The sequence below is a fragment of the Tachyglossus aculeatus genome, chromosome 22, assembly GCF_015852505.1.
Source record: "Tachyglossus aculeatus isolate mTacAcu1 chromosome 22, mTacAcu1.pri, whole genome shotgun sequence".
Classification (NCBI taxonomy): Eukaryota; Metazoa; Chordata; class Mammalia; order Monotremata; family Tachyglossidae; genus Tachyglossus; species Tachyglossus aculeatus.
In genome coordinates, this window is record NC_052087.1 from 36,997,728 (window position 1) to 37,024,087 (window position 26,360).

At 45.6% G+C, this 26,360-nt stretch overlaps 1 protein-coding gene across 1 annotated transcript; it reads left to right on the forward strand.

The window, feature by feature from the left end:
• The first annotated feature begins 6,864 nt into the window (after positions 1-6,864).
• LOC119943229 (uteroglobin-like) lies at positions 6,865-12,054 on the forward strand. The gene is made up of 3 exons (XM_038763996.1): positions 6,865-6,941; positions 8,995-9,176; positions 11,810-12,054. The coding sequence occupies exons 1-3, from the start codon at positions 6,887-6,889 to the stop codon at positions 11,831-11,833; spliced, it is 261 nt and encodes an 86-aa protein (XP_038619924.1). The 5' UTR covers positions 6,865-6,886; the 3' UTR covers positions 11,834-12,054.
• Positions 12,055-26,360: the final 14,306 nt, after the last annotated feature.

Consider the following 26,360-nt stretch of genomic DNA (forward strand, 5'->3'; position numbering starts at 1 on the left):
CCTTCTCTAAAGGGGAAAATATCTACAGTTACAGACCATGCTCTGTCCCCTCAGTTGAAATAACGGAAACGGGAGCCCACATCACAGCTGGACAATCCCAGGGTTTCAGTCCCAATCATTCAGTCCTATTTATCGAGTGCTTACTGTGTGCAGAGCACTGTATTAAGCTCTTGAGAGAGCACAATAAAATGGAGTTTGTAGACACGTTCCCTGCCTGAAATGAGCTGTCTTTCCCCACTGGGAACTTATCACCAAGTCATTTATTCATTCAATCACATTTATTGAAGGCTTACTGTGTTCAGAGCATTGTACTAAGCTCTGGGGAAAGTACAACACAACAATAAACAGTGACATTCCCTGCCCACAACGAGTTTATTCATTCATTCATTCATTCAATTGTAATTATTGAGTGCTTACTGTGTGCAAAGCACTGTACTAAGAGCTTGGAAATTACAATTCAGCAATAGACACAGTCCCTGCCCACACTGCACTTACAGCCTAGAACTGGGGAGACAGACATCAAAACAAGTAAACAGGCATCAATCTAAATAAATAGAATTATAGATCTATAAACATAAAAACAAATAAACAGACAACAATATAAATAAATAGAATTATACATATATACATATATATGTAAGTGCTGTGGGATGGGGGTAGAGCAAAAGGAGAAAGTAGAGGCGACAGGGAGTGGAGGGGGAACTGAGGATAAGGGGTGCTTAGTCTGGGAAGGCCTCCTGGAGGAGGTGAGGCTTCAGTAGGCTTTGAAGGGGGAGAAGTGTGATTGTTTGGTGAATTTGAGGAGGAGAGGCGTTCCAGGCCCTGGATGTGGGCCAAGTATCAGCAGCGGGACAGGTGAGATGGAGGCCCAGTGAGAAGATTAGCACAAGAGGACCGGAGTGTGCGTGCTGGACTATAGAAGGAGAGAAGGGAGGTGAGGTAAGAAGTGGCGAGGTGATGGAAAGCTTTGAAGCCAATAGCGAGGAGTTTACTGCCTTACAGTCTAGAGTGGCTTGAAGACCTCCAGGTCAAATCAGGAATCTGACATGGGACCACTCAAGCAACCCCACTCCAGGGCTGACGTTAAACTGGGGCAAACAGGGAATCGTTATAAGGGGGCGGGGGAGGAGCAACCCCTACGGGGAGGCTGCTGCCAGTTAGGACTCGCCCATCCCTTTCCCTGCCCCTGAGCGCTAACAACCTTCCTGGCAGTTATCCTTCACTTTCTGTTCTGGAGGTGTTTGCACAACGTTGGTCTCCTCTTGATCTTCAGTTTGATTAATGCTTGGTCCTCGTCTCTCTCACGGACTTGTCCAAAGCAAATTCAGAGCGATGCTGCTTACCTATTAAAGGCATTTATTGAGCACTTACTGTGTGTGGAGCACTGTACTAAGCGTTTGGGAGAGAACAATACCACAGAGTTGGAATACACACTCCGTGCCCTCCGACATATTTATTACTCTATTTATTTATTTATTTTACTTGTACATATCTATTCTATTTATTGTATTTTGTTAGTATGTTTAGTTTTGTTCTCTGTCTCCCCCTTTTAGACTGTGAGCCCACTGTTGGGTAGGGACTGTCTCTATATGTTGCCAATTTGCACTTCCCAAGCGCTTAGTACAGCGCTGTGCACATAGTAAGCGCTCAATAAATACGATTGATGATGATGATGATGATGATGAGAACCATGAGAATCTGTAAATGCTCAGAGGGGTTGGTCTGGCAGGGGTTTCTGGAAATGTCTTTGGGTTTCTGGGCCTCAGCCTGTTCTGTGTGTGTCCCACTTGAGTCTTTCATCATAGATCGGTCGTAGGATGATCTGCAGCGGAGATCTTGACGTCTGCATTAAGAACACGTCCCAAAACCAAGATCAGGGGAAGCCAGAGAGAAAGGCACAAGGAAGATTTGGAAATGTCCTCCTAAGTACCCAGGCCACCTAACGACCATATTCCCTCAGTGGAGCCCAGGAGTTCAGGACTTCATCCAGGGTTGGGGTGTGGAGCCAATGGGAGTGGGATCCGCCTCAGGACAACAACACCTGCATTCTCCTTTGGAAATGTGACCCTTCACAGAGACACATGTAATAATAGGCACCTGCCAGTCAAAGGGAAGTGCAATGATCACTGATGTCCAGTCTCCCCTTCCAATACTCCACGCCGAGCATCCAGGATGGGGTTTCCTGGTCGGGGAATTGTAGAACCCCCATATTCCTGGGGCTGTTCGGTGTTTGTAGGTTTGGCTGAGGGCAAAAAAGGACAGTAAGGATGGAGCCAGGAAGAATGTCACCATAGTGATTCAGCCCTGGTGCTCTTCATTGCCCCCCACCCAAGTAAAACACACCGTCCAGATGCTGAATTTCAGGGCAGACAAGTGTCTTCTATTAGCTTGCTACTGATGGTCTTCCCATATAAAGGACAAGGAGACTGACGTGACATCACATGTTACACTGGGCCCTCGACATAATAATGTGATGATGCCACATGTGCCATTTCGTGGAAGAATGCAGATTTCATACAATCCTAGACATTTCTCCAGGAAATCCCTGAACAACCACCCCCCTGCCCAGCCCCACTTACTCCCAAGTCTTTGTATCCCCCTCCCCAATCCCTACTTATTTTTCTGTCAGGGATCCAATTGAATTTCGGCACTTAGTACAGTGCTCTGCATACAGTAAGTGCTCAATAAATACTATTGAATAAATCCATCCCAGCATTTAATAAAGGGCTTGGCCCCTAAAGGGTCCTAAGCAAATGCCACAATTATCATTATCGTTATTATCAGTGTGAAGTCTGGCATCACTTACAAGCTGTGGCAGTTGGTGGCTGGATCTGGGACAGCGGGAGACTCGGTGCCAAATAATGAAAAAGGAAATAAAATCACCCAGTATCGTATTGGAATGGGACAGGAGACAGGTCAGCTGAAAACCAGATTGGTGAACAAAATGCACAACTGGCCCTCATAGCTTTTCTTATCAGTGGTATTTACTGAGTGCTTATTATGTGCAGAGCACTGTTCTAAGCACTTGGGAGAGGACACTACAAGAGAATTAGGAAACACAATCCCTGCTCATAATAAGTTTACAGTCTAGAAGTGGAGACAGACATGAATATGAATAAATAATTTATAGTACATAATTTAAATAAGTAATTATCATAATCAATGACCACTGAGACGAGCTGAATAAGCCTCTGGGGGCAGCTAGACTGAGCAGGCCGAGGCAACTGGATGGATGGATGGATGTGTGGGAAAGCAGGAGGAGTTGCCCAGAGGAGTTGTGGCCTTTTATTTCCCAGACTTCGGCGGGGGTGGCATTTGTTAAGCGCTTACTATGTGCCAGGCACTGTACTAAGAGCAGGGGTAGACACAAGTTTGTCAGGTTGGACACAGTCGCTGTTCCCACATGGGGCTCACAGTCTCAATCCCCATTTTACAGATAAGGTAACTGAGGCACAGAGAAGTGAAATGACTTGCCCGAGGTCATACAGCAGACAAGGGTTGGAGCCGAGATTAGAACCCATTACCTTCTGACTCCCATGCCCGTGTTCTATCCACTATGCCCTGCTGCTTCTCTGGAATACTGTCTCCATCCCCGGCACCGTCAGGATTCCAGAGTTCCCCAGAAGTGGTGTGCATCTATAGCCTCTCAGTTTTACAAGTGTGGGGGGTGTCCTTCTCGCTTGCCAGTTCCCGCCAATGCTGATGAATGCTCGCTGGAATGGGGATAGCGGTTAGAACAGTGCTTGGCACATAGTAAGCGCTTAACAAATACCGATATTATTAAATATCCCAAGTGGGATTGCAAGGTCCTTCCTTGGCTCTGCACTGACACCTGATGGGTAGCAGGAGCTACTGTCATTGCTCTGCCCCTCTTTTTCTTTTTCTTTTTCTTTCTTTCTTTCTTTTTCTTTCTTTCTTTCTTTCCTTCTTTCTTTCTTTCTTTCTTCCTTTCTTTCTTTCTTTCTTTCTTTCCTTCTTTCCTTCCTTCCTTCCTTCCTTCCTTCCTTCCTTCCTTCCTTCCTTCCTTTCTTTCTTTCTTTCTTTCTCTCTTTCTTTCTTTCTTTCTTTCTTTTCTAATCAGGTTGGACACACTCCTTGTCCCTCTGAGGCTTTCTTTCCTTCCTTCTTTTTCTTTCTTTCTTTCTTTCTTTCTTTCTTTTTTTCTTTCTCTCTCTCTTTCTTCCTTTCTTTCTTTCTCTCTCTCTCTCTCTCTTTCTTCCTTCCTTCCTTCCTTCCTTCCTTCCTTTCTTTCTTTCTTTCTTTCTTTCTTTCTTTCTTTCTTTCTTTCTTTCTTTCTTTCTTTCTTTCTTTCCTTTCTTTCTTTCTTTCCTTCCTTCCTTCCTTTCTTTCTTTCTTTCTTTCTTTCTTTCTTTCTTTCTTTCTTTCTTTCTCAGTTTGGACACAATCCTTGTCCCCCTGGGGCTTTCTTTCCTTCCTTCTTTCTTTCTTTCCTTCTTTCTTTCTTTCTTTCTTTCTTTCCTTCCTTCCTTCTTTCTTTCCTTCTTTCTTTCTTTCTTTCTTTCTTTCCTTCCTTCCTTCTTTCCTTCTTTCTTTCTTTCTTTCTTTCTTTCTTTCTTTCTTTCTTTTTCTTTCTTTCTTTCCTAATCAGGTTGGGCACAATCCTTGCCCCCCTGGGGGCTTTCTTTCTCTTTCCTTCTTTCTTTGCTTCTTTCTTTCCTTCCTTCCTTCCTTCCTTCCTTCCTTCTTTCCTTCCTCCTTTCCTTCCTTCCTTCTTTCTTTCCTCCTTTCCTTCCTTCCTTCCTTCCTTCCTTCCTTCCTTCCCTCCCTCCCTCCCTCCCTCCTTCCTTCCTTCCTTCCTTCCTTCCTTCTTTCCTTCCTCCTTTCCTTCCTTCCTTCTTTCTTTCTTTCTTTCTTTCTTTCTTTCTTTCTTTCTTTCTTTCTTTCTTTCTTTCCTTCTTTCTTTCTTTCTTTCCTTCTTTCTTTCTCTTTCTTTCTTTCTTTCTTTCTTTCTTTCTTTCTTTCTTTCTTTCTTTCTTCCCCATTTTCCAACTTCCCAGTTGGATCCAGTGAGATCACCATCTGCCGGGAACCATTTCTGGAACTTCTGGCCTCACAAGCCCAGAACGACTTCACGCCATTGGTCACCGGGGTAACTCCTTTGCACAGTCACTAAGTTAAACCTATGGGGGGTGGGGGGATCTTTGACCCTCCTCCCCCCATTTTACAGATGAGCAAACAAGCACAGGGAGGTTAGGTGACTTGTCCGAGCTCACCCAGTGGGCAAGTGGTGGAACTGAGACGGGCTCCCAGACCTGCGTTCTCTCCATTAGGCCTTCACTGCTTCTCTAGTCAACCTGAGCAGAGTACTTAGCACACAGTAGTGCTCAATAAATATTATAACTAACTGAAAACCTTGTTTAGCTTTGTGCATGGAAAATTCCTCAAAGGAGAAGGAAGACCCAAATTATGGGAAGTAACACTGGAACCAGGAAGGACTGCCGATTTAAGGGTTTCCCGCTAGACTGTAAGCTCTTTGTAGGGAGGGAACATGTCTACCCATTTTGTTATATCGTACTCTCCCAAGCATTCAGTATAATGCTCTGCACACAGTAAATGCTCAATAAATACCACTGATGGATTGATTGATTGACTTATGGTTGACCCAAAAGAATCTTTCAAAAACTGATTGTATTAATCTAGAAAGCAGCAGGGTCAGCTACCAGGACCTATTTATTCTAGGTCCTTACATATAAAGTACCTGATGAACTGAGAATTTTCCAGGTAGCCAGTTATAATACAAAAGCTCGTTCTTTCTTTCTTTCTTTCTTTCTTTCTTTCTTTCTTTCTTTCTTTATTTCTTTCTTTTTCTTTCTTTCTTTCTTTCTTTCTTTCATTCTTCCCTCCCTCCACTCTTTATTTCTTTCTCTCTTGCTCTCTTTCCTTCTTTCTCTCTTTCTCTCTCTCTCTGTCTCTTTCTCTCTTTCTCTCTTTCTTTCTTTCTTTCTTTCTTTCTTTCCTTCCTTCCTTCTTTCTTTCTTTCTTTCTTTCTTTCCTTCTTTCTTTCTTTCTATAAAAGCTAATCAGGTTGAACACAATCCGTGTCCCCCTGGGGCTCACAGTCCTAATCCCCATTTTCCAAATAAGGTAACTGAGGCCTAGTGAAGTTAAATGACTTGCCCAAGGTAACACAGCAGACACGTGGCAGAGCTGGGATGAGAACCTAGGTCCTCTGATTCCTGGGCTCATGCTCTATCCATTAAGCCACACCGCTACTCACCTTCCTATCATGTGGCAGGAGGACCAGTACTTTCCATCATAAACATATCCGTTGAGTGAGAGGACATTGTGCTAGACAACTGGGCCCAGACTGAACCAATTGAGACCCAGGGATCTGCTTTCCAGGTTCCTGAACTGGAACCAGATCTCCCTCCCCAAACTGTCAGTCAGTCATATTTATTAAACACTTACTATGTGCAGACCACCGAACTAAGCACTTGGGAGAGTACAGTATAGCAATATAACAGACACATTCGCTACCCACAGTGAGCTTACAGTCTAGAGGGAGGGACAGACATTAATAGGAATAAAAAAATGACAGATATGTTCATTAAGTGCTGTGGGGCTGGGCTGGGCATGGATGAACAAAGGGAAGGCCCTGTCAGACCCTGGGACTGGGTTATGTTCTCAGCTGAGACCAGACCCTTTCTGAGCTTCTTGACTCAAACCCTGAAGAGTTCAGTGTTCAGCACTGGGGCAGGTAGAAACCTGCCTTTGCCAATCCTAAGGGGGCTCCTAGGATCTCGTGACCTGTCACATGCTATTCAGGAAGGAGCCCCGGGCTGCCTTGGGGATATAAGGATGCCCTTGGCCTGTGCAGTTTCAGAGACAGCTCGCTGAGACGAACAAACACTCAACCGGCTGAACCATGAAGGTGGCAGTGATCTTTGTGCTCCTCTCCCTGGGACTTTTCTGCTCAGTTGGTGAGTAAATCTCTCCTCAACTCCTTCTCTTCCAACCCTCGCAGTTCAGGCTGTCACCAAATTCTATCGGTCATGTCTCCATTTCTAGGCTCTCTCAGTAAATACCATGATTGATCTTGACTCTTCTTTGGATCTCATCCAAAACTGAGCTAAAGGCTGAAATCTCTCATTTCTCAGTTTTCTCTTCAACAGACTCGGAGGCTACCATCGTGTGACCTCCCAGATGGCTGCCCCTCTCTCCCGTTAGCAGGCCAATGATAGTTCTGTCATTGGTGACTGAATGAGAGAAATAATGGCGTTCCTATGTTCAGTCAAGAGACAGTGTAGCCAAGCAGAAAGAGCCTGGGCCTGGGAGTTGGAAGGCCCGGGTTCTAACCCCAGTTCTTCCACTTATGGAAGTTTGACCTGGAGCAAGCCCCCTGACTTCTCTGTGCATCATCAATCATATTTATTGAGCGCTTACTGTGTGTAGAGCACTGTGCATCCATTTCCTCAACTGTAAAATGGGGATTCGAGACCTGCTCTGCCTTCTACTTAGGTCACGAGTTCTAATCCCGGCTCCACCACTTGTCAGCTGTGTGACTTTGGGCAAGTCACTTAACTTCTCTGTGCCTCAGTTACCTCATCTGGAAAATGGGGATGAAGACTGTGAGCCCCACCTGGGACAACCCAATTACCGTGTATCTACCCCAGTGCTTAGAACAGTGCTTGGCACATAGTAAGCACTTAACAAGTACCATTATTATTATTATTATTATTATTATTATTAATATTATACTTAGATTGTGAGTCCCATGCGGGCAAAGGACTGTGTCTGATCTGCTTGTAATAATAATAATTATTATTATAAAAATTATGGTCTTTGTTAAGTACCGACTGTGTGTCAGGCACTGAACTAAGCGCTGGGGTGGATATAAGCAAATCAGGTTGGTCACTCTCCCTGTCCCATGTGGGGCTCACAGTCTCAATCCCCATTTTACAGAGGAGGGAACTGAGGCCCAGAGAAGTGAAGTGACTTCCCCAACATTACACAGCAGACAAGTGGCGGAGCCGGGATTAGAACCCATAGCCTTTTGACTCCCGGGCCCGTGTTCTATTCACTGTGCCATGCTGCTTCTCTATTGTAGTGTACCTACTCCGGTGCTTAGTATGGGGCTGGGCACATAGTAAGTGCTTAAATATCACAATCATTATTGCTATTCTGAGCCCACTCTGGTGACAGAGGTTGTGAAAGCATTTTCCACAACATCCCCAATTCCCTAGGGCACCCAAAGTGTACCAGGACAAGGATCTGATTAACAGCACGTTTAAAATATCTGATGCAGTCGTTAGGAAATCTAGCTTGGTCTCAGTCCTCCCAGGGGATGGGAAACTGGAGAGAGACTTAAATGCCTGTGGCCATTCTTCCTCTCCAACAAACACCGTCCAGGCTCTGTGAATGTAAGGCCCGGGTCACTGTTGTGAGGGTCAAGTGGGGTAAAACTATTCAAGGAGAATGTCAAAGGGGAGGGGAGAGGACTCAGCTCCAGCTCTGGGTTTGTCTGGCTGGAAACCTCTGTCTCCATGATTTGTCCAGACAGAGGTTGGTTGAGTGGAGCCCTGAGGGGAGACTAATACATTTGTGACCATCAGTGACAGGGCTAATGGCAAGGATCTTTGGGTCTCATGGGGTCACTGCTTGGAGAAGTAGCATGGCCTAGTGGTTAGAGCATGGGCTTGGGCGTCAGAAGGACCAGAGTTGTAATCTCCGCTCCTCCACCTGTCTGCTGTGTGAACCTGGGCAAGTCACTTACTTCACTTTTCTGTGCCTCAGTTACCTCATCTGTAAAATGGGGATTAAGACTATGAGCCCCATGTGGGACAGGGACTGTGTCCAACCCGATTTGCTTGTACCCACGCCCGAGCTTAGTTCTGTTCCTGGTACAGAGTAAGTGCTTAACAAATGCCACAATTATTATTATTATTATTATTTGCTGTTCAGGAAAAAAAATGTCCCTCACTTCTGGTGAAAACACAGTCCAGTTTGATGACTTTGTTCCTTGTTCTGTCCTAGGGGACGCTTGCCCTGATTTCCAGAAAATGGTAAATGATTACTTGGAATCCTCCACCGAGGCTTTACTGGCAGATATCGCTCCTTACGAGCCCTCAGACAACGCTCTGGAAGCTATGAGGGCCTTGAAACAGAGCAGTGATGCCTTCACAGCTGCCGAAAGGAAATCTGTTGGGGAAACTCTGGTAAGTTTGCCTCATTTGGTTTCCTCATGCCTTCCTGGGAGAGTCTGACAGAAAGCCATTCACTTCCCCTCTGGGGCTCCTTCACCTCAGGGCTCAACATTCTCAGCGCTTGTAGGCAAGTGTGGCATTCAGCCTTTTTATTATGGTATTTATTCAGCAAGCACTTTGTGCCCAGCCCTGCACTAAACACTATGGCAAATACAAGTCACACTCTGCCCCTTTACCCAGCGCCGCTAACAGGTGGCAGAAATGTGGGGCAGAGTAAGGAGCAGAGGCCTAAGTCCCCTCCGGTGGCTCTCCAGATGCCACAGAGGAATATAAGATCCTGGATCTGCTGGTTTAGGATTCCGGGCATGCAGAGATGTCAAGGCTGAATGGAAACATCCTCCCCTTTCTGCCACGGACATGACCCAGCCTCCAACATTTCCCAAAGTTTCTCCATTTTCACTGAGAATTTCCAGTTCAGCTCCTTGAAGGGTAGGACTAACAGAGTCATAGCCCAAGGGGTAGATTAGAGGCAGACACTTCAGTGAAATATAAGATGCCATCACCGTACTCTGACAGGAGAGATATTAATTATTCTCAGCCCTAGATGGCAAGCTCCCACCAATGCAGTTCCCTTCCCTTTCAGCGGGAGAGGAACTTCCAGCCCTTTCTCCGTCGATTTCCCTTCCCACCTCTCACAGTGGCAATAAGAAATCAGCAGAGGGTGGTGGGTCGGATACAGGACTAACTACTCTGTTATATTGTACTCTCCCAGGCGCTTAGTACAGAGCTTTCCACACAGCAAGTGCTCAATAAATATGACTGATTGATTGATTGACTGACAAGAGGACAACGGAAGTCCCTTCCTGTCCTCTCTTGGGTACCGTGACTGTGAAGCAGCATGGCTCAGTGGAGAGAAGCAGCGTGGCTCAGTGGAAAGAGCATGGGCTTTGGAGTCAGAGGTCATGGGTTCAAATCCCGGCTCTGCCACTTGTCAGCTGTGTGACTTAAGGCAAGTCACTTTACTTCTCTGGGCCTCAGTTACTTCATCTGTAAAATGGGGACTAAGACTGTGAGCCAAACGTGGGACAACCTGATCACCTTGTAACCTCCCCAGCGCTTAGAACAGTGCTTTGCACATAGTAAGCGCTTAATAAATGCCATTATTATTATTATTATTATCTCTGATCCAGCCGGGACAGTCCCAGAGTTCACAAGTCTTCCCGATATTACGAATGGGAGAAGTTCCAGCTCAGCCTACTCAGAGTCTTCAGGCTGCAGTTTCAGACTGCATGCTCAAGGCTTGGAGCATGCCCAGAAGAGCACAACTGAGGGTGCTTAATTGTGGGTGCCAATCCCAGAATACACTGAGAACAATAATTATCAGCGCTTACTATGTACTAAGCACTGGAGTAGCTACAGGGTAATCAGGTTGTCCCTCGTGGGGCTCACACTTTTTATCCCCATTTTACAGACAAGGTGACTGAGGCACAGAGAAGTTCAGTGGCTTGCCCAAGGTCACAAAGCAGACAAGTGGCAGAGGCAGGATTGGAACCCACGACCTCTGACTCCCAAGCCCGGTCTCTTTTCACTGGGCCATGCTGCTTCTCTGAAAACACACAGACACACACATACACAATTGACTCAAGGTTCCATTGAACTTGACTCAGCAAATGGACTGTGTCCAACCTCATTAACTTTTATCTACTCCAGTGCTTAGAACAGTGTTTGACACATAATAATAATAACAATAATAATAATAATAATAATAATGGCATTTATTAAGCGCTTACTATGTACAAAGCACTGTTCTCAGTGCTGGGGAGGTCACAAAGTGATCAGGTTGTCCCACGGGGGCCTCACAGTCTTAATCCCCATTTTACAGATGAGGTAATTGAGGCACAGAGAAGTTAAGTGACTTGCCCAAAGTCACACAGCTGACACTTGGCAGAGCCGGAATTTGAACCCCTGACCTCTGACTCCAAAGCCCGTGCTCTTTCCACTGAGCCACGCTGCTTCCCCATAGTAAGAACTTAACAAATATCAATCAATCGGTCAATCATATTCATTGAGTACTTACTCTGTGCAGAACTCTGTGCTAAGCCCTGGGGAGCGTACAATAAAACAGAGTTGTTAGACACATTCCCTGCTCAGAGAGAGCTTACAGTCTAGAGGGGGAGATAGACGCTACTATAAATAAATACATTACAGGTAAGTACATAAATGCTGTGGAGCTGAGGGAGGGGTGAATAAAGGGTGTAAATCCAAGTTTAAAGGTGACTCAGAAGGGGGTGGGAGAAGAGGAAATGGGGGCCTAGTCAGGGAAGGCCTCATGGAGGAGATGGGCCTTTGATCGTCTGTCGGATATTCTAGACTGTGAGCCCACTCTTCTAGACTGTGAGCCCACTGTTGGGTAGGGACCGTCTCTATATGTTGCCAATTTGTACTTCCCAAGCGCTTGGTACAGTGCTCTGCACACAGTAAGCGCTCAATAAATACGATTGAATGAATGAATGGATATGAAGAGGGAGAGCGAAATGCCAGAGACAGTGAAAGGAAGAGAGATCTTCCCTTCTTCAGGCCTCTTAGATAAAGTTCAAAGCAGATTGTGGACAGGCTGACGTCATTGTTCCTAACCTCTGTTACAGTATAAAATGGCCAAAAAGTGTTAAAATCCAAATGATGAAAACTGAGCCCTTCGCTACTTGGAATGCTGCTGTGACCCCGAGTGGATCTTTGATGGAGCGGTACCCAGGCACTGGACATCGTTTCCCTTCCAAATTGGCAACCCGTGATCTTTTCCAAAGATTTGAAGCGAATTACTGTGCTCCGGAGAATGGAGCAATTTATCTAATGCTGTAGACTCACTTCTCACACTCCTCTAATAAAGAAAAGCAACTCAGCTCTTTGCGTCTCCTTTTTATCGGGCAGTAGACCCGGCTAGTGGTTGGGGATTTGATGCAACCTCTGGATTCTGGGCCTCCAAATCAATCAATCAGTGGTATCTGTTGAGGGCTTACAGTGTGCAGAGCACTGTACTAAGCACTTGGGGAGTACAATTCAATAGAATTGACAGACAGGATCCCTGCCCATGAGGAATTTAAATAATAGAGAGGGAGGCCGATATTAAAATGAATTAGCAGGACACTCCTGGCCCCTTCTACTGCTTCGGGTGACTGGGCATCCCCTCTTGGGACTCAGGTAATGAGCCCTCATTTCCTTAACACCGAACCATCCTCTACTCTCTTTCACGTAGGAGTAGCCTGCACCTATGGCTGCTGGGAACTGGATAGTAATGTAAAACGTGGCGTAGTGAATACAGCATAGGCCTGGGACAGAAGGTCATGGGTTCGAATCCCGGCTCCGCCACGTCATTCATTCATTCAACCGTATTTATTGAGCGCTTACTGTGTGCAGAACAAGCACTTGGGAAGTACAAGTCGGCAACATCTAGAGATGGTCCCTACCCAACAACGGGCTCACAGTCTAGAAGGGGGAGACAGACAACAAAACAACTCTTGGCTGTGTGGCCTTAGGCAAGTCACTTTACTTCTCTTTGCCTCAGTCATCTCATCTGTACAATGGGTATTGAGACTGTGAGCCCCATCATCAATCGTATTTATTGAGCGCTTACTGTGTGCAGAGCCCCATGTGGGACAAGGACTGTGTTCAGCCTGGTTTTCTTATATCCACCCCAGTGATTAGTACAGTGCCTCACATATAATAAGTGCTTAACAAATATCATTATTGTTATTATTATTATTATTATTATTATTATTATTATTATTAAGTAGTGGTAGTAGCAATAGTAATAAATGTGGCTTAGTGGGTAGAGCATGCTCCTGGGAGTCAGAAGGCCATGGGTTCTAATCCCAGCTCCACCACATGTCTGCTGTGTGACCTTGGACAGGTCAGTTACCTCATCTGTAAATTGGGGATTAATAATAACAATAATAATAATAACGGCATTTATTAAGCACTTATGGATTAATAATAATAATGACATTTATTAAGCACTTACTATGTGCAAAGCACTGTTCTAAGTGCTGGGGAGGTTACAAGGTGATCAGGTTGTCCCACGGGGGGCTCACAGTCTTAATCCCCATTTGACAGATGAGGGAACTGAGGCACAGAGAATAATAATAATAATGGCATTTATTAAGCGCTTACTATGTGCAAAGCACTGTTCTAAGCGCTGGGGTAGATACAAGGTAATCAAGTTGTCCCACGGGGGGCTCACAGACTTAATCCCCATTTTCCAGATGAGGTAACTGAGGCACAGAGAAGTTAAGTGACTTGCCCAAAGTCACACAGCTGACAAGTGGCAGAGCCAGGATTTGAACCCATGACCTCTGACTCCAAAGCCCGGGCTCTTTCCACTGAACCACGCTGTTTCTCTGATTAAGAGGGTGAGCCCTATGTGGGACAGGGACTGTGTCTAACCTGACTAACTTGTGTCTTCCCTACCATTTAGAATAATGCTTGTCACATAGTAAGTGCTTAATAAGTACCATAATTATTAGTAGAAGTAGTAGTAATAGTAGTAGTAGTAACAGTAGTAGCAGTGGCTGTAAGTCGAGTGGCCTAGTAGAAAGAGAACAAGCCTGAGAGTCAAAGGTCCTGGGTTCTTATCCCAGCTCTGCCAGTTGCCTGCTGTGTGACCTTGGACAAGTCACCTCACTTCTCCGTGCCTCAGTTCCCAACATCTGTAAAGTGGGGATTCAATGCCCGTTCTCCCTCCTACTTAAACTGTGAGCCCCATGTTGCACCTGATTATCTTGTATCCGCCCCCCACCCCCACCCCCAAAGTGGTTAGTACAGTGCTTGGCACATTGTAACCACTTAACAAATGCCACAATTATTTTTTGAAGTAGTAATAGCAATAGCATTATTTGAGCATCTTGTGGGTGCAATGTACTGTACTAAGTACTTTGTGGGTATAAAGCAAGCAAGTGTGGCTCAGTTGAAAGAGCCCGGGCTTTGGAATCAGAGGTCATGGGTTCAAATCCCAGCTCTGCCAATTGTCAGCTGTGTGACTTTAGGCAAGTCACTTAACTTCTCTGTGCCTCAGGTACCTCATCTGCAAAATGAGGATGAAGACTGTGAGCCCCCTTTGGGACAACCTGATCACCTTGTAACCTCCCCAGCTCTTAGAACAGTGCTGTGCACATAGTAAGTGCTTAATAAATGCCATCATTATTATTAAATAGCACATTCTTTGCTAACAAGGAGCTTACACTCTAATGGATGAAACAGACATAGAATAATTGGCAAAGTAATCAAAATACATAATTGGATGTACAAGTGAATAAAATTATAGGCCGAAGTGTTGAAGATAGGTATAAGTTAAGACCTCATGGTATGTCTATATGCTTTGCTTTGTTGTCCATCTCCCCCTTCTAGACTGTGAGCCCGTTGTTGGGTAGGGACCATCTCTATATGTTGCCGACTTGTACTTCCCAAGCACTTAGTACAGTGCTCTGCACACAGTAAGCGCTCAATAAATACGATTGAATGAATGAATAGGAACCATCTCTATATGTTGCCGACTTGTACTTCCCAAGTGCTTAGTACAGTGCTCTGCACACAGTAAGCACTCAATAAATACAATTGAATGAATGAATGAAATTCACCCCTGACTGCTTGATTCTTGCTGTTGGCTTCTGACCTCCTGCTCTTGGTCAGTATTTAGGTCTTTTAGACCCATCTCTGATCTCTGTGGCCCACAGAGGAATCTCTGATGGTCACAGAAGCTTCCTCCCCGTGTCAGGCACGCGAGGAGAGGAACGCCATTGCTGCAGGAGCAGAAAGTGGATTCGAGCCACGTATTTAACATTTGGAAGGTAGGGAGGATTGTGGAAATTTACAGCTTTGCTATAATATTGTAGAGCTGCATTTCATCTCCAGGGAACCTAGCGAGCTCCCTCTCTCAGTAGCTGCTTGGGGTTCCTCAGACCGAAAGGAAGAATTGCGTTTCATATCATCTCCTTTCAGTCATGGACAAGGGTGCTGGGCTCTTCTCCTCCCTTTAGAAAACTTTTACTGGAGGTTTTCCTGGGAAATGGGACAGGACTGCTCCTCCGTTACTCCTAAGGACCCACGCTGATGGCAATTTACGGAACAACTGACTGAGTGAGAGCATGTAGGGAGACTAGTGTTCAGTCAGTCAAGAGTATTTGTTGAGTGTTTACTGTGTGCAGAGCACTTTATTCATTCATTCATTCATTCAATTGTATTTATTGAGCGCTTACTGTGTGCAGAGCACTCTACTAAGCGTTTGGGAAGTACAAACTGCCAACATATAGAGATGGTCCCTGACCAACAACGGGCTCACAGTCTAGAAGGGGGAAACAGGCGACAAAACAAAACATGTGGACAGGTGTCTAGTCATCAGAATAAATAGAAGTAAAGCTAGATGCACATCATTAACAAAATAAATAGAATAGTAAATATGTCCAAGTATAATAAATAAAGTAATAAATCTGTACAAACATATATACAGGTGCTGTGGGGAGGGGAAGAAGGTAGGGCAGGGGGATGGGGAGGAGGAGAGGAAAAAGGGGCTCAATCTGGGAAGGCCTCCTGGAGGAGGTGAGCTCTCAGTAGGGCTTTGAAGGGAGCAAGAGAGCTAAATTGGTGGATGTGCGGAGGGAGGGCATTCCAGGCCAGGGGGAGGACGTGGGCCAGGGGTCGACGGCGGGACAGGCGAGAATGAGGCCCAATGAGGAGGTTAATGGTGGCAGAGGAGCGTAGGGTGTGGGCTGGGCTGGAGAAGGACAGAAGGGAGAGGAGGTAGGAGGGGGCGAGGGGATGGACAGCCTTGAAGCCGTGAGTAAGGAGTTTTTGCCTGATGCGTAGGTTGATTGGTAGCCACTGGAGATTTTTGAGGAGGGGAGTAACATGCCCAGAGCATTTCTGCACAGAGACAATCCGGGCAGCAGCGTGAAGTATAGACTGAGGTGGGGAGAGACAGGAGGATGGGAGAGATCAGAGAGGAGGCTTATGCAGTAATCCAGTCGGGATAGGATGAGAGATTGAACCAGCGAGGTGGCGGTTTGGATGGAGAGGAAAGAGTGGATCTTGGCAATGTTGCGGAGGTGAGACCGTCAGGTTTTGGTGACAGATTGGATGTGAGGGGTGAAAGAGAGAGCAGAGTCGAGGATGACACCAAGGTTGTGGGCTTGTGAGACAGGAAGGAGGGTAGTGCCATCTACAGTGATGAGAAAGTCAGGGAGAGGGCAGGGTCTGGGAAGGAAGATAAGGAGTTCAGTCTTGGACATGTTGAGTTTTAGATGGCGGGCAGACATCCAGATGGAGATGTCCTGAAGGCAGGAGGAGATGCGAGCCTGGAGGGAGGGGGAGAGAGCAGGGGCAGAGATGTAGATTTGGGTGTCATCAGTGTAGAGATGATAGTTGAAGCCGTGGGAGCAAATGAGTTCACCAAGGGAGTGAGTGTAGAGAACAGAAGGGGACCAAGAACTGACCCTTGAGGAACCCCTACAGTAAGGGGATGGGAGGGGGAGGAGGAGCCCACAAAAGAGACTGAGAATGAATGGCCAGAGAGGTAAGAGGAGAACCAGGAGAGGACGGAGTCTGTGAAGCCAAGGTTGGATAGCCTGTTGAGGAGAAGGGGGTGGTCCACAGTATTGAAGGCAGCTGAGAGGTCGAGGAGGATTAGGATAGAGTAGGAGTCGTTGGATTTGGCAAGAAGAAGGACATTGGTGACCTTTGAGAGGGCAGTTTTGGTGGAGTGTAGGGGACAGAAGCCAGATTGGAGCGGGTCAAGGAGAGAGTTGGCATTGAGGAATTTGAGGCAGTGGGTGTAGATGACTCGTTCAAGGAGTTTGGGAAGGAATGGTAGGAGGGAGATAGGGTGATAACTAGAAGGGGAGGTGGGGCCAAGAGAGGGTTTCTTTAGGATGGGGGAGACATGGGCATGTTTGAAGGCAGAGGGGAAGGAACCAGTGGAGAGTGAGCGGTTGAAGATAGAAGTTAAGGAGGGGAGGAGGGAAGGGGAGAGAGATTTCATAAGATGAGAGGGAAAGGGGTCAGAAGCACAGGTCGCTGAAGTAGCACTTGAGAGGAGGGAGGAGATCTCATCTGAAGATACTGCTGGGAAGGATGGGAGAGTAGCAGAGAGGGTTGAGAGTAGCGGGGAGGAGTGACTTTGGGGAGCTCAGACCTGATGGAGTAAAACTAATTTTACTAACTTTACTAAGCGCTTAGAAGAGTACAGAGAAGCAACGTGGCTCAGTGGAAAGAGCACAGGCTTGGGAGTCAGAGGTCATGGGTTCAAATCCCAGCTCCGCCACTTGTCAGCTGTGTGTCTTGGGGCAGGTCATTTAACTTCCCTGGGCATGAGTTCCCTCATCTGTAAAATGGGGATTAAGACTGTGAGCCCCACGTGGGACAACCTGATTACCTTGCATCCTCCCCAGCGCTGAGAACAGTGCTTTGCACATAGTAAGCACTTAACAAATGCCATTATTATTATTATTATTACAGTACAATAGGCACATTCCCTGCCTGCCATGAACTTAAGGTTTAGAGACAAGCTTACAGTCTAGAGCTTCTACAGTTCAGATCCAGAGCTGCACTCATCCCATTCCATCAGCAGGGCCCACTCCGTACTGAGCCCCCCAGGCCAGAAAGCAGCCAGAGAGCCCCCCATGTGCTGGCGGTAGGAAGATGCTCAAATAGTGCTATTGCTACTACTACTTCAAAAACAATTGTGGTATTTGTTAAGTAGTGACTATGCGCCAAGCACTGTACAACACACTGGGTTAGATACAAGATAATTAGGTGCCACATGGGCTCACAGTTTAAATAGGAGGGAGAACAGGCATTGAACAGGCAGGTGGGGGAACGGATTCAGCAAAGCCATGGCTGGACAGTAGTTTCCATCGCCTGAAAGCTGAGCACAGGAATGCCTGGGAATCAGGAGAGCCTCTTCTCCAGCTCTGGATCCCAGAGGTCAGTGGACAAAGAGTTCCCAGGCAGGGTCCACTCTCTCGGATCAGAATCGCCGGCTCAGAAACCCAGCTCTGGTCTGTCCTGTGCAATTGACCGTTTGTGCTTGTTGGGAGTGGGGGGATCTCGCCACTCAGGTACAGAGTTCATTGGAGCCAATCAATATATCAATCAGTGGAATTTATTGAGTACTTACTATGTGCAGAGCACTATACCAAGAGCTTGGGGGAGTATAATAAAAGAGAATTAGCAGTCACGTTCCCTGCCCAAAGGGAACTTACAGCATCCCTGGCTGGAAAGAATGGAGGCCTTTGAAGCATGATCCTGGTGGAGCCAGCCTGAGCCTCTGGGTCCTCAGCCCATCAGAGTTGGGAGGAGGGGTAGGCTGGGTCTCCCATCAGGGAATTGCACCATCACGCCATGACACTGGTCAATCTGGGGAGAGGAAGGGGGATTAAAGGGGCACCTGAAGGCGGGAAGGGAGCTGAAGGCCCAAAGGTAGATCCCATGACCATCCTTCAGCTCACCTTCACCCCTGCCCCGACAACTGGTCATTATTCAGCTCCAAGTTAGGGGCCCATGGCACATGTCCTTGGCCCCCCAGAATTGCCCCAGGTCAACACTGGGCACAACTCCCTAACTCCTCTTTTCCGCTTCCCCTACTCCCTTCTGCATCATCCTGACTTAGTAAGCGCTTAGTACAGGGCTCTGCACAAAGTAAGTGCTCAATAAATACGATTGAATGAATGACTTGCTCCCTTTATTCATCCCCACTCCCAGCCCCACAACACTTATGTACATGTCACTTACTGATTTTGATTAATGTCTGTCTCCTCTAGACTGTACGCTTGTGTGGGTAGGGATTGTGTCTGTTTATTGTTATATTGTAATGATAATAATTAATAATTGTGGTATTTGTTAAGTGCTTCCTCTGTGTCAGGCACTGTACTAAGCCCTGGGATGGATACAAACAAATAGGGACTGTGTTCAACCTGATTACCTTGTATCTACCCCAGCACTTGGGACAGTGCCTGGCACATAGTAAACGCTTAACAAATAGCATTTATAAAATGGACATCTCTGGACGGGTTGTTTCCAGTTCCCTGTTGGGCAAAGATGTTGTTGCAATTACTATCTTCAAATTCCTAAGACACTCAACATTCCCCCTCTCCCAGCCACACAGCACTTATTCATTCATTCAATCGTATTTATTAAGCACTTACTGTGTGCAGAGCACTTTACTAAGCGCTTGGGAAGTACAGATTGGCAACTTGTAGAGACGGTCCCTACCCAACAATGGGCACTTATATACATATCTCTAATTTATTTAGTTCTATTAATGTCTGTCTCTCCTTAATAATAATCATAATGATGGTATTTGCTAAGCGCTTACTATGTGCGAAGCACTGTTCTAAGTGCTGGGGGGGGGGATACAAGGTGATCAGATTGTCCCACCTGGGGCTCACAGTCTTCATCCCCATTTGACAGATGAGGTAAAATTCTCTGCTCCTTCTAGACCTTGTGGGCAAACAATGTGCCTGGTTGTTATATTGGACTCTTCCAAGCGCTTAGTGCAGTATTCTGCACACAGTAAGTGCTCAATAAATGAATAATGAATGAATGAACGAATGAACGAACGAAAGAACGAACGAATAAACGAACGAATGAACGAACGAACGAATGAATGAACGAATAAACGAACGAATAAACGAACGAACGAATGAATGAACGAACGAATAAACGAACGAATAAACGAACGAACGAACGAACGAATGAATAAATGAATGAATGAACGAAAGAACGAACGAATAAACGAACGAACGAAAGAATGAATTAATGAATGAACGAACGAACGAACGAATAAACGAATGAATAAACGAAAGAATAAACGAACGAACGAACGAAAGAACGAAGAATGAATGAACGAACGAACGAACGAATAAACGAACGAATAATCGAACGAACGAGCGAAAGAACGAATGAATGAATGAATGAACGAACGAACGAACGAATAAACGAACGAATAAACTAACGAATAAACGAAGGAACGAATGAATGAATGAACGAACGAACGAATAAACGAAGGAATAAACGAACGAACGAACGAATGAACGAACGAACGAATAAACGAACGAACGAATAAACGAACGAACGAGCGAACGAACGAACGAATGAATGAATGAACGAACGAACGAACGAATAAACGAAGGAAAGAATGAATGAATGAACGAACGAACGAACGAATAAACGAACGAACGAACGAACGAACGAACGAACGAATAAACGAACGAACGAACGAATGAATGAATGAACTGGTCCCCCAGCAGGGGGAGCTCTGAGCCTTCTGTAGTTGAAGGGATGGACGGAAGCGCTAGATATGAATTAGAACTTCAAAGACCGCTCAGATTAATTATACCATGAGCAGCAATTCCCATTAGGGGTTCAGAGTTTTCTCACTAATAATTTTATTATTATTATTATTAATAATAACAATAAAAACAATAATAATGGTATTTGTTAAGTGCTTACTATGTGCCAAACATTACTCTAAGCACTGGGGTAATAATAATAATAATGATAATAACAATGGCATTTTGTTAAGCGCTTACTATGTGCAAAGCACTGTTCTAAGCGCTGGGGGGGATACAAAGTGATCAGGTTGTCCCACATGAAGCTCACAGTCTTCATCCCCATTTTACAGATGAGGCAACTGAGGCCCAGAGAAGTTAAGTGACTTGCCCAGGGTCACACAGCAGACATGTGGCAGAGCCGGGATTAGAACCCATGACCTCTGACTCCCAAGCCCGGGCTCTTTCTACTGAGCCATGCTGCTTCTCTAGGAGATACAATAGTAGATACGAGGTCATCAGGTTGTCCCACATGGGGCTCACAGTCTTCATCCTCATTTTCCAGATGAGGTAACTGAGGCACAGAGAAGTGAAGTGACTTGCCCAAAGTCATAATGTTATACAAGTGGCGGAGGCAGGATTAGAACCCACGACCTCTGACTCCCAAGCCCGGGCTCTTTCCGCTGAGCCATGCTGCTATTTTATTAAGCGTTTATTATGTGCCCGACACTGTACACACTTACTCCCGACACTGGAGTAAGTACAAACTAATCAGGTTGGACACAGTTCACAGTCTTAATCCCCATTTCATGGAGGAGGTAATTGAGGCACAGAGAAGTTAAGTGGCTTGCTCAGAAGCAGCATGGCTCAGTGGAAAGAGCACGGGCTTTGGAGTCAGAGGTCATGGGTTCAAATCCCGACTCCACCAACTGTCAGTTATGTGACTTTGGGCAAATCACTTAACTTCTCTGTGCCTCAGTTCCCTCATCTGTAAAATGGGGATTAAGACTGTGAGCCCCCCGTGGGACAATCTGATCACCTTGTAACCTCCCCAGCGCTTAGAACAGTGCTTTGCACATAGTAAGTGCTTAATAAATGCCATCATTATTATTATTATAGCAGACAAGTATGGGAGCTGGGATTCGAACCCAGGTCCTAAGAGAAGCAGCGTGGCCTAGTGAGTGGATAAAGCACGGGACTGGAAGTCAGAAGGAACTGGTTCTGTTCCGGCTCCACCACTTGTCTGCTGTAAAATGGGGATTAAGACTGTGAGCCCCATGTGGATCATGGATTGTGTCCAAACTGATTAACTTCAATCAATCAATCAATCAATCAATCAATCAATCATATTTATTGAGCGCTTACTATGTGCAGAGCACTGTACTAAGCGCTTGGGAAGTACAAATTGGCAACACATAGAGACAGTCCCTACCCAACAGTGGGCTCACAGTCTAAAAGGGGGAGACAGAGAACAGAACCAAACATACTTAACTTGTATCGACTTCAGAGCTTAGCACAGTGTCTAGCACAAAGTAAGCACTTAACAATACCATTTTAAAAAAACAAAAAAACCTAAAAAAGGTCCTCTGGTTCCCAGGCCCATACTCTTTCCACCAGGCCATGCCGCTTCTTAGAGGTCGAATTGTCTCTGAAGTTTCTGGGCCTGTGAAAAGATAAAAAAGGCTCTGAGGAGGCACAGGGAAGACTGAGGAGAATCGCAGGAATCTCAACGTTATCGAAAAGCAGGTGCAAAATAGGTTAACCGGTGTAAATCGGCCGCAGGGTTCGAGAACCCAAGGTGGTGATGCATTTAGGAAAAATGACTCGGAGACATGAGTTCATCATCATCATCATCATCATCAATCGTATTTATTGAGCGCTTCCTGTGTGCAGAGCACTGTACTAAGCGCTTGGGAAGTACAAATTGGCAACATATAGAGACAGTCCCTACCCAACAGCGGGCTCACAGTCTAAAAGGGGGAGACAGAGAACAAAACCAAACATACTAACAAAATAAAATAAATAAAATAGATATGTACAAGTAAAATAAATAAATAGAGTAATAAATATGTACAAATATATACACATATATACAGGAGTTCAGAAAGAGCGGTAAAGAAGGAAAGTTGACTACTCGCCCGTTCACCTCCCGAGAGAGGTACGAGTGACAATCAGCCCTGATCCCATTCTCACTGTTTCTTTTATTGAGTTACCGCAACATGGGAGCGGAGCAATGGGAACTTCAAGGAACCAATTAGGACCAACAGGATGGTTGTAAATTCTCATTAGTCTCTGTTCTCACAGCCTTGTACAGGCGGGATTTACTTTTTATCCACTCTACGACCTTACATAGACAGGTGTTACTTGTTTTCTGGCCTGAAGACATTCTGTTGTTGAGCCTGGCATAAAATACAAAAAGGAGTTGTTCTCTCGGCCTGCACAAAACGGAGGGCTACTGTCAGTATGCACAAAATGGAGTCGGTCATGTCAAGTCCGCTAGTGGACAACACTCACAGTCTTGAATCTACCCCAGAGAACAGAATACTTGAAATAAGTGAAAGAAAATGAAAACCAAGGCAGAGGTGGAGAAATAAAATAAATGTAGAATATGGTGGGCTGTATTAAAGAAGGAAGTTTTTACTAAGGATATATAACTGCCACAAAATGGCAAGGGAGACACCAATAACAGTAATTATGAAATACATTGGGAAAGCTACAGGACAAAAAGAGACTAAAACCCCCTTATTTTGTATATGGTTATTTTACATAGGAGTATTTTATATCATGCTGCAGACGTTGATAATGTTACCACCAATGATATTAAAATCTTAAATATTCTCACAAAAATTACATATTGGCTTCGCCCCACATCCAAGACTCATTCTTAAAATACTGTGTGAGGCTTCACGTTATTGAGAATTTAATTTGTGAAATATTTGTATATGAAGCTTCAAATTAAACATATATTTGTCAAGGAAAAAGAATACTGTTTACTCTGTCACGTCTTCAACTTTTTAGTTTGGTTTATTTCTGCAGAAAACAACCCAGAGGAGTGAAGTGACTTGCCCAGGGTCCCACAGCAGACAAGTGGTTGAGCTGGGATTAGAACCCACGACCTTCTGACTCCAAGGCCTGTGCGCTATCCGCTAAGCCATGCTGCTTTTCTTAGTCCAGGGATGTTGAAAATTACAGAAATACAACCGGCCTTGACTCCAGGGGCCATGGAAAAGTACAGAAATACAGTAGACCCATCCTCAAGGGTGTCTAATGGAGAAGGGAAAATATCTGGCGGGGGCAGGAAGAATAATGATAATAATAATGATGGCATTCGTTAAGGGCTTACTCTGTGCCAAGCACTGCTCTAAGCGCTGGGGAGGATACAAGGTGATCACATTGTCCCACGCTGGGCTCACAATCTTAATCCCCATTTTACAGACGAGGTAACTGAGGCTCCGAGAAGTTAAGTGACTTGCCCAAGGCCTCACAGCAGACATGTGGGGGAGCCGGGATTTGAACCCATGACCTCTGACTCCCAAGCCCGGGCTCTTTCCACTGAGCCACGCTGGATGAATATGATGTACATAAAATGCCAGTGGCAAAGGCGGACACGAACAAACCTTCAGCTTGGGAAGGCTCTCCACCATCTGACTTGTATCATTTGTTCTCCCTCCTACTTAGACTGTGAGCCCCATGCGGGACAGGGACTGTGTCCAACCTAATCAACTTGTATCTACCCTATTCATTCATTCATCCATTCATTTGTACTTATTGAGTGCTTACTGTGTGCAGAACACTGTAGTAAGCGCTTGGGAGAGTACGATACAACAACAGACACATTCCCTGCTCACGATGAGCAGTGTTTGACGCATTATAGTTATTATTAAACGTCAAATCTTTTCCGATTCATAGCGACTCTATGGCTATATTTCTCCAGAATGTCCTTTTTATTTATTCATTCATTCAATCATATTTATTGAGCGCTTACTGTGTGCAGAGCACTGGACTAAGCGCTTGGGAAGTACAAGTTAGCAACATATAGAGACGGTCCCTACTCAACAACGGGCTCACAGACTAGAAGGGGGAGACAGACAACAAAACAAAACGTGGACAGGTGTCAAGTCATCAGAATAAATAGAAATAAAGTTAGATGCACATCATTAACAAAATAAAAGAATAGTAAATATGTACAAGTAAAAGAAATAGAGTAATAAATCTGTACAGGCATATATACAGGTGCTGTGGGGAGGGGAAGGAGGTAGGGCGGGGGGGGATGGAATCCGTAACCTTGCTAATGGTTCTTCTGTTATCGTTGTTACGGTTTATCCATCTAGCTGCTGGTCGGCCTCTTCCAGTAAATGCTTAAAAAATACCATTAAAAAAAAGAGAGACCCCAGTTCCAGATCCAGGCAGAGGAGATGGTTTTGTGACCTCGGCCTCAAGTGACCTCCCCATCTCTTCTCTCAAATGCCAGGGCTAGCAACACTGAGCTGACTACCAGGGACAGATATCAGGGTTAGCAACACTGAGATGGCCACCAGAGACAGGTGCTTAGGCTAGCAGCACTGAGCTGGCCACCAGAGACTGGTGCTTGGGCTAGTAGTACTACAGCTCTACAATGGTCCCCTGGCCCCCACTGAGTCTCTGGCTACCTGGCTGCCTCTGCAGGGAAAACCATGGACCTTGGAGAAGAAAAAGCCACGTTAGCTCTGGGAGCCCACTGTGTAACTTGTACTTGTACTTTAACTTGTACTTCCCAAGTGCTTAGTACAGTGCTCTGCACGCAGTAAGCGCTCAATAAATACGATTGATGATGATGATGGTGTAACCAGCCTCATGGCCTTTCAAACTGGTTTTCTGGACCACCGAGCCCGCTAACCTCCGGGCCAGCCCCGCGACTTTCCCCAGGCCCAAGGAATAGGAATGAATCACATTCACTTTAGTGGCTCCTTCCTTCCCCTCTGCCTTCAAATATGTCTCCTCTGTCTAGGAAACTTCTGGGCTCCACTGTACAATGTAGGTATCATTATTACCCCATCTTCCTCCTCCATTCCTGTTCAAACTCCTCTAATGGGTGGGATACATTCCTGCTAATCCTTCTCAGTCTCTTTGGCCGGCTCTTCCTCTGCCTCCTTTTCCCTAACTGAGGGTGTCTCTCAAGACCCCATTCTGGGTCTTCTTCTTTACTCAATTTATGCTCTTTTCCTTGGAAAGCTCACAGCTTCAATAGCTTCAACTACCACCTTCCATCTATCCCATGAGCCCTGATCTCTCTCTCTCTCTCTCTCTCATCTCCAATCTTGCAATTCCTCCTGCCTCCAGAACAAGGATGCTCCATGGGCACCCCAAGCTCAATAAATCCAAAACCTAACTCCTCATTTTCTCTGCTAAATCCTATTGCATCGGCCTACTCACTGACCTCTCTGTCTTCAATCTCTGCGGTCCACACTTTGTGCTATTGCCTGGATCATTTTCCTAAAATAACATTCTGTGTGCACCTTCCAGCTCCTCAAAAATCTCCTGGGATTATCCCTTCCCCTCCACATCATGGCAGAAACTCCTGACCACTGGCTTTACATCATTCAATTGGCTCTCTCTCCCTCCAACTTATCCAACTTGGGGAGGCAGCATGGCTCAGTGGAAAGAGCCCGGGCTTTGCAGTCAGAGGTCATTTGTTCAAATCCCGGCTTCGCCACTTGTCAGCTGTGTGACTTTGGGCAAGTCACTTAACTTCTCTGTGCCTCAGTTACCTCATCTGTAAAATGGGGATTAAGACTGTGAGCCCCACATGGGACAACCTGATCACCTTGTAAACTCTCCAGCGCTTTGAACAGTGCTTTGCACATAGTAAGTGCTTAATAAATGTCATTATTATTATTATTAT